General features: G+C 42.3%; 1 protein-coding gene and 1 long non-coding RNA gene across 3 annotated transcripts; both read left to right on the top strand.

The window, feature by feature from the left end:
• Positions 1 to 2,141: 2,141 nt before the first annotated feature.
• LOC309703321 (RING finger protein 227) lies at positions 2,142 to 3,444 on the top strand. Of its 2 annotated transcripts, none has more exons than XM_082528108.1 (2): positions 2,142 to 2,706; positions 3,118 to 3,444. In XM_082528108.1, the coding sequence occupies exons 1-2, from the start codon at positions 2,256 to 2,258 to the stop codon at positions 3,174 to 3,176; spliced, it is 510 nt and encodes a 169-aa protein (XP_082384234.1). In that variant the 5' UTR covers positions 2,142 to 2,255; the 3' UTR covers positions 3,177 to 3,444. The 2 variants fall into 2 exon arrangements, with proteins under 2 accessions (XP_082384234.1, XP_082384233.1); XM_082528107.1 differs by having other exon boundaries at positions 2,149 to 2,706; positions 3,115 to 3,444.
• A 239-nt stretch (positions 3,445 to 3,683) lies between these two features.
• Positions 3,684 to 8,666, top strand: LOC309704050. The gene is made up of 3 exons (XR_014276131.1): positions 3,684 to 3,858; positions 3,992 to 4,059; positions 5,615 to 8,666. It is a non-coding gene; the product is annotated as an uncharacterized lncRNA (long non-coding RNA).
• Positions 8,667 to 8,923: the final 257 nt, after the last annotated feature.

An 8,923-nucleotide genomic window follows, 5' to 3' on the forward strand; every position in this document is an offset into this window, starting at 1 on the left:
CCTTCTTCTTCACAGGCACACGCAGTTTCTCTCATGTCGGTACAGATCTGTTCTCGTTACGGTGCACATTAATCAGGCGAGTTTATAATGTCTGAGCTCAGCTGACTGGCAACCTTTTGTTTTCGCTCAGTCTCACCTGATTTTATCCGTCTGGTCCCCAGTGAGGCACCTGTGTGGCTCGCTGAGCAGTAATTAAACCCTCAGTGATGTAAAGGTAACCAGGACACAAAAGACAGAAAATGACAGATTGGTGTCTCTCGATCATGACTTGCACTACTCCGCTTGCGTATCATGTTATTATGCTTCCACACAGTCAGCATGTTGGGATTTTAAAATAGAAAGTAGGGCTTAGGCTGAAATTATTAAACATCCTTGCAGTTTATACATAGCATACATGCTCAGATTCCTTGATTCATTCAGTGGCCACCTCTCATGCTCTTCAAATGGAGAAACTGATCATCATAGAGGTTTCCTCACATACAGAGAAACTTTGGTATCGGTTTGGAAGGTGTATAGTTTTTACACCTTTGTAATTAATACAGCGATATAAACACGTGAGATGCAGGCTCCATGCAAAGACCATCACTGGTTTTTAATTGACGGCTGGTTCCTTTCTCTTTAGCATTACTGAGATCCTGCTGACCAGCTCAGAAACCTGAAACAGCTCAGGTGGAGAATTTTCACAGTAGACAGTTTAACTTGTGACTTAAGATTTTTCGATATGATTTTCCTAAACTGTTGATCTTAAAGTGTTTTTTCACTCATTTTACACACCCATGTTGATCTAAGTGATCTGACCTACTATTTAGTTTATTGTTATATTACTTGGAAGGTACCTGTTCACTTAGCTTTGCTTACCGGGAATAAAGTGTGTGCTGCTGTTTCCTGCATATGACAAATAAAACTGTAAACTTGTACTGAAGCGTAAACAGCAAGTGAAACCGACATGTAACCCACCTGAGGTCTGTCCCTTGTGTTCGTTGGCGTTGGCGTAGTTTGTTTGTATCACACATGCTGTGTTTAAAGGTTGGTTGTGCAAGATTCAGAAAGCCCTTAAAATTATTGACACACGCCCTACTTCTCAAGTAGGCATGAGCAAACCAGTTAGAGCCCATTTTGCCTTTATATCTGTCTGGTTGTAGATCAGGAGGTAGACCAGGCCTACTATTCAGAAGGCAGGTGGTTCGATCCCTGGCAGCTCCAGTTTACATGGCAGGCGTATGCCTAAATATATCGAGTTGCTGCGATGTGACTGACTAATTGGATATTTGCATCAGTGAGCATCACTCCTGGTTAGGTTTGTTGACTTGAAACATTAGTCGTAACATTTCAGTATAAGTTCTGTGTGTCTGTAGTTAAACAGGTGAAAAGTGGTTCATGTATATACCCATTACAAAAAACCCAAACACCCCTTTTCTAAAAAAAACAAAAACGAAATACTTCACAGGATATGATCCCATTTTCCTTTGAGTATTAAGAAAGAGACCTGGTGCTTTACATAATTATACCCTGTACAGTAAGATCAATGCAGGGGGGAAAAGTGGGAAGGCGTAAAAAGAACAGAGAGAACAAAAGACTCTACAACTCACACAGGAAACACACAAACGGGGAGAACAGGAGAGGTTCTGGCTTTGTGATTTTTGGCCGAGACTGTGGCACAGCGGAAATCACCATGAAAGGAGTTAGGGCTGGATTATCTGATAGGAGTTTTATTTGGGGGATTACTGTGGAGAGGGAAGAGCCGACGTCACCCACGCATATACACACATACACAACTAGATAAGAAGGAAAAGCCTAGTCTGATATGTGAAAGACATTTCTCTGATCTCTGAAGATAACTTCCTGGGACTATTAGAAATGTCTACACAGCTTGACTTGTTGTATCTTGCCCTCCTGCCTGTCATGTACTGCACAGTGATAGAGGAGTGTGTGAGAGACAAGGAGGAATGAAAACAAACTCTGTATGTTTAATGTGGATATTCTGTGTAGATACACACTTGTTACTGTGTTACTGTAGCTGGGTGTGGGTGTCTGTGTGTTTTGGAACCACTTCTCATGGCGTCATTGTCAGCAGTATCGTTACATCACGTGGGGCTTGTGACTCATCGGCCGTGTTTAGTTGGGTCTGAAAGGTTAGGTTTCCGACAGGACGTCCACGCCCCGCCTCTCTCGGTGCAGTTTGAATAAAGCTGAGAGCGACTCGCCTTCTGGTTCATTCAAACTTTAAGGACGAAACGCCAGCATCAGAAAACGACATGTGCGCAGAGGAACTCGAGTGCGGGGTTTGTTACCAGACCTACAACGCGGGTCGGCGGTGTCCCCGGGAGCTCCAGTGCAAGCACAGCTTCTGCGAGAGCTGCCTCTTGGCCCTGTCCAGGCCCCTGGGACCCGGAGATGCGCATCTGGGGGCTGGCAGGTTGATCGTATGCCCGCTGTGCCGACACATCACATCCATCTCCGATCATGGGAAGATCCGAGCCGAGCTGAGGGTGGACGAGAGCGCACTGGAGCGGCTGACGGCTGCGGGACTCCTCAACGAGCCCGACGTGGACGATCAGGTTCAAGGGGACGAGGAGGAAGCGACAGCTCCCGAGACTCCAGCCGAGGAGAGCGAGTCTTCCGCGGGCACAGGAGGCGGGAGACTCCGGCGGTCTTTGAAGAAAGTTTGGCAGGCGATAAACGGCAAGGGCCAGCAGAGAAGAGAAGGTAAGAGAGACCCTGATTGTGGTTTATGATACTTTCACTGGCAGATTTATCCTCGATTAAGTATCAGCGAAACCAGACTGTCAAAATATCATCTAAAAATCTCAAGTTTGTGTCCATTTAGTGATTTTATTCTGAAATCTTAAGGAAAAAAACTTCACATGAATAATCCAACTGCTATAGGAACTAAAAGGAAAATAATAGCCAACTTTTTATTTTAAGTAAATGATTAGTGCTGTAAAGAGATGCAAACTTAGTCACACTATAGTTTGGTTTGATCACACTTTCTTCGGTACCTTTTGTAAGAACTGGCATGTGTATCCATTCAATAACAACATTCTTTAACTTTAGGGAGGTTTCCATTGAATTAAGTTGTTCATTGTTTTCTAATGTGCTCTCTCTTTCTTTCAGAAGACTGTATGACCAGTGAAGACCTGAGGGCCCTCGCCATGATGTCCTGCCACATGTTTTGAGCAGCCCATATGGCCCCAGAGTAATGCAGTATGAGTGACGAATCATCTTAAAATGGACTTGATGGCGATGATGATAAAGCCATGTGGACACTGTGAATGTTTTGATTCCTTGTTTGGCCGCTGTGTAGCCAAATGTGATGCCAAAGCAGCCTTTTCAGCCCCACTTATGTACAGATGCAACTGTTTTGATATTTATTGTTTTTTTTTTATTTGTTTTTATGAAAGTATTTAATATTTAAAAAAATAAACACATTTTTTTAAAAACACAGTTTGAAGCTTTCTGTGGATTTTTAGTGATTTGCCTTTTGATAAAAAACAACAAAGTTTGAATTTATTATTGTCATAATTAAAAGCTGATAAGTAAATTGAAGGGGAAATGTACGGCCTTTCAAAGGAAAGAGGAGTGTAGACAAAAAAGGAAAGTTAATGTTTTACATAAAATTCACTGAAGTCAGAAAAACAACAAATAGCCCTTTGCTCATAGCTCCAGGAAGTTGGTCACCTGAGGCCAGGTGAACTGTATTGCCTCCAATCAGACTGACAAGCACCAGCAGAGCTGCAAGATCCCCTACATGGTTCAAGTAAAAGATACCGACTAACGGCGCTGCTGCAGCTTTTACTAGTCGTATAAACCTGGAAAAAAGTTGCTGATCATGTTCAGCAACTTTGCTCCTCACCTGAGGTAAACGGTACACAGTATTTTGTGGGGGGTTTTTTGCACATGCAGATAAAACATCTGAAAAGCACTAGCAATTATTTGTGACGACAGTTCAGTTCTATCTATCTACATTTGGGTGTAATTTTTATCTCTCCAGAGTCCTTGTGTTTGTGCCGATCTGTGCAGCCATCGTGCTGTTTATTGTGTGCCCAGATTCTGCGAGAGGTGAGCCCAAGCATGCTCATCCTAATGGCTGTTGTGGGGTTTTGCTGTGCATGTGTTAGCTGGAGAGTCATAGTATTTATTTCAACAAAGCTGATGGTGTTAATGATGGCAGAACGCACTTTTATCAGGGATGTCACAAACAGTTTCCAGGTCATTTAGATAAGGATCTTATTTTAATAAGATCAATTTGATTCCATTTTTTAAATTTATAAAGTATCAACAACAACTGTCCCCTCAAGTCACTTTAAATTGCAAAAGTAAAAATCCTGCAATAGTAGAGAGAAGATTGTTGGGGTTTTCAGACAGGGGTGGGGGGGCAGCCATCTGGCGTGAGGGAAGAAAATAAACATTTCATCTTCAGTAACAGTAATCTTACATCATATAAGGGAAGATTATGAAATACAAGTGTTACAGTCAGGAATCAGTTTTTAATCTAAGATGCCAGAGAATTTTGCATGACTCACAAGTCACAGGACCATGGTGCAGACTGCCAAGTTCATCCACTTTCTGAAGCTGAGCGCCCTCTAAAGACTAACTTTCTTCTGACTTGATTCCTCTTGCAAACAGAAGGGTTGAATAGCAGATGATAGCATAGCAGCAGATGATCTCACCGGCACAAACTCTATAAACGCCAAACAATTTAATTTGAATCGGTGGATTTAGCTAATGTTTATTTATTAAATATAGTGGCGCAAACATGATTCATTTAATAATTATGAAAAAACATTTGCAGTAACAAGACTGCTTAGCTTCCCATCTTTAATTCTGCGGTGTTGTGTTCAGTGTTTCAGTTCTGTTGTGTTTAGATTGTTCTTCCTGTGGATGTTTGACTGTTTCCAGAGCAAAGATTTTAACAGGTCACCGTGACTTAGACTCCTCTAGAAAATAATAACTTGCTGTAAGTGTCGTAGTTAAGATGTCAGTTAAATCAAATTGGTTCTATATAAAACTAAGGTTATATAAAATGTATTCAGTTTAATATCCTGTGAAGCTCTCATTTTTGGTACATGGGGTGAAAAGTTTGCATAACACTGTTCTTTTTATTACATTTTTAAATATAAGTAAACAAACGAAAGCAAAAAAAGAAACTATGTCAAAGAGATGAGATGCTGCTTTTCCAGATTCACAACCTCTGAGATTTCCACATAGAAATGTAGTGATGATCCTTGCCAATCCACTTCACCATGGCTTTCCTTGCTAGCATTAAAAGAGAGGGTAGGATATCATCAGCATACAATAAAACTTTGTTGTTTCGTACCAGTTGTAATTCCTTGAATATCTGGGTGTTTGCCTGAAATTTTAACAGTGTAATGAGGGGGGAAAGCTTGAAACTGAGAATCGACAGCAGCCTGAAACCAGAGCTTCCAAAGGGATTACTTGTAGATACAATGTCGTCATTATGTGAAACTTTGGCAATCATGTAGGTCATCAGACCTCTTTCAAGAAGACATAACACGGGCTTTAAACCTGCTAGAGTTGTCAGTCATCCAATTGCCAGGCTATATGATATGTAAAATATTTTAGTTTATAATTTTCTATCTGTTTTCACTTTCAGCCAGTTACACAGCAACTCAGAAGCACAATGGAGCGACGTACAACGCCTGGAGACAACTTTACACTCCGTATAGGCAACATCGTCCCGCCTCTACTGGTCTGCTGTCAACAGAAACTGGACTTCACACTGGAACTGATGACGAAACTAAGACGCGTGGAAATTATAGAGGGACTCCGTCAATCATTGATCAGCAATCAAAACCTTTACAGGTTACACAAGGTATTTACAGTGACGGTCAAAACAGCCCAGCAAGCAGGCAGTCTCGAGTGAGAATAATAAAAGTGCAGAGAGGCCATAGAACAGATGGAGCGAGGCCGGCAAGCAGCTTTTTAACTAGCAGATCCTCTCCCCAGCACGGAGGGCAAAGCGCAGAGAGATGGAGGTCCAAAGGGAATGACCCCACGCTCACTCAGAAAGAAGCCCTAATTGGAAATTTTCATGATTCCCAGTCAATGATTATTAGAAAACCACCTACAGAAAAAGCTGGCAGTCACCAAAGCTTGAGTTTTTCAAAAATTTGGGACCTGAAATATATTCCAAAACCTTACAGCAGAGGACAAGTTGCAAAGACTGATTCTTCAAGGACGGATGAAGATAAATCTCCTGGAAACCCATTTTCTTTTTCTCTTTCTTCATCCCAGACGAGTGGTTATTGGGAAACACCAAGGGGGCGTTACAGTGACTATAAAGAGACAAATGAATCTCCAGCAGTTGGGGCACAGAGTACATGGAGAGGGAGTCAATCAAGCAATTTTCTCAGCTCTACAAGTCATCTGGCTCCTCACGCAACATCAATCAGCAATGGCGCAAACACCCCCATTATTAACACAAACCCAAGCGCAGAAAAACTGACATCATCCATCACAGATTCCCCCCATGGGCGAGACTCAATGAGCAACGGTCAGACACAAAGACACAAAAAGATGCAAGCGTATCTTTTCAAGGGCCCTGAGACCTCAGTTAATAGAGTTGTGGGAGATGGACGAGAGGCTTTAAGTGGACAAAGCAATGCTTTCATTACATCAGATAATCAAAGGCCCTCTGATGTACCTGCTGCCAGCAGATTTGGATCCAGGTATTATAACACAAAAGATACAACCAAGCAAATTACTTCCAATCTGCCATATCATCATACTAGTGCGGCTCAGAATGATGAACAGATGCACAAAGATTTAAAAAGACCCATCTCCAGCTTAGTTCTTCCTCCTCACATCACAGAACAATCTTCCGATCTCCATCTTGCTCCAGTAAAAACGAAGAATATGGCAAGTTTTTCCCCTTCACCTCACATTTATTCCACACACGGGTATGCCACCAGAAGTGAGGAACCTCTTTCAGTCAGCAAAGTCAATGCAACTACAAGAGATTTGGTGCCAATCCAAAAACCAGGAGGGGGCACACAAAGTATCTTTGGCTTCAAAGAGTTTAAAAATCCTGTGTGGCAAGCTGTAAAGAAGCCACGCGCTCTCACCTTTAAAGAACAGCCAAACTCCAAACAGCACAGCTTTGAGAACATGAAACATTATAAGTTTAAAATGTCAAATTTTTACCCTGCTCTGCTCCAAAGGTACAGTTTTGGCCAAAGAGGAGGATCTGCTATTACTACAACACCACCGGTAATGTTGGAGAAAAACCCTGTAGTTTATTCTTCACCTTCACCCAGCACCTTAATCCCAGTCACAACACCCACGCTGTTTGTATCAGGGTTTATGCAAGTAATGACACCTAAAAGTGACCCTGGTGTGGACAGAAACCTCAACTACAGACAATTCAGAACCTACAAAATAACAAAAGCTCCAAAAAGATCCGACTCTCGACCACTCGAGGGAGCCAAACCTTCAGTTCAAGGACCGGACAAATCTGCCAGACTCCAGCAGGATCTTGATGGTATTAAAGTCGGACGTCAACAGACCTCAGAACCGAGAAGCTTCAAAATTTCCAATCAAACTGAGCCAGGCAGCAGCAATACATCAACATGGACTCCAAAGGAGTTGAGCAGTGTTGACCTTAAACCATATTTAAAGACAGCAGAGGATTCTGTATTAGTCTTACCTGGTAAAAACAGCAGCAGACCCTACACTTTCCGGAGATTCAAGTCCTTAAAAAACACGACAGCACAGGCTCGCAACAAAATATGGTGGCAACACCCGATGCAAGATCCAGCATCAGCATCTTACATAGTCTCCTCCGCTCATTTGAGGTCAGCGGGGCGCCTCACTTTTGCATCAAAGCAAAAATCAGAGCTAAGGACACCCAACCAAAGCAAACCTGCTGAGATGAAGGCAACCCTGCTCCACACCTCCACCAGCCGCTCCGTGAGAGCCAAACACGCGAAGGCAAGACACAGAAACAGCAAAAAGCTCGGCGATTCTACATTCACCAATCACACTGTGGCCATAGTCAGGCTGCCCAAGCGCCCCGCCGAAGTTAAAGCCGTCACTTACACCGATGTTCTTGGAAGTGCTTCGTTCAGTGGTGTCATGGAAACAACAGAATCTCCTGACAGGCCAACTGATATGGATCATTTTCCAAACGTGACAGCTACGACCGAGCAAAAGAAAGCGATGAACCGTTCGAATTTAAACTCTGATGATGATGATGAGTACAGTGGAAAAACATGACCAAGAACTCTGAGGAAAATACTGATAATGAGATGGGAGATTTCAGCGGCACAGAGAAAAACAAGGCGGATAAAAGCGAAAAAGCCAATTATGAATGGAAAAAACCAGATTTTTTTTTTCCAGATAATGAGGAAAGCGGTGGCTCTGAAGTTTTATCAAGTGTAGTAGGAAGTCAGGCATTTACAAAAGATTTGCTAGAGATGGAGTACCTACGAACTTCTACTGAAAATGTTTCCTTTAAGTCAGTGAACCTGCCTCACCCAGATAAAAAAACAATAAAAATGCTGGAACAGTTCCAATAAAAGCTGGAAAAGTACACATGACAGTGTTTTTGTGCCAACAAACATTTCTAAACAACATGACTGAGCTGATGGATATACTATTACAAGGGCTGAGCTATAAATGGCTGATTAAACCGTGTTTACATTCAAGGGTACTTTTGTTAGTGAAGTTTATAGCTCCTGATACCAGCTTTAAACAGTGACAGTCTGTTTCCTTTTGTTTACATTCTTCGCGCCTGCTGAAGATTTAAACTGGATTTATGCGTGCAACGGGCTGATCGGTCTTCTCACCTTGGAAATGGAGCATAAAGAGCCAATTGACTAAAATGTGCAGATGTTTAAATGCTAGATTTGTGATGAGCAGCTGTGCAAATCTTTGTCTGCTGGCAGAAAGAGCATCGTTGAGA

This window comes from Aulonocara stuartgranti (genome assembly GCF_965226115.1).
Source record: "Aulonocara stuartgranti genome assembly, chromosome: 3".
In the NCBI taxonomy this organism is placed as follows: domain Eukaryota; kingdom Metazoa; phylum Chordata; class Actinopteri; order Cichliformes; family Cichlidae; genus Aulonocara; species Aulonocara stuartgranti.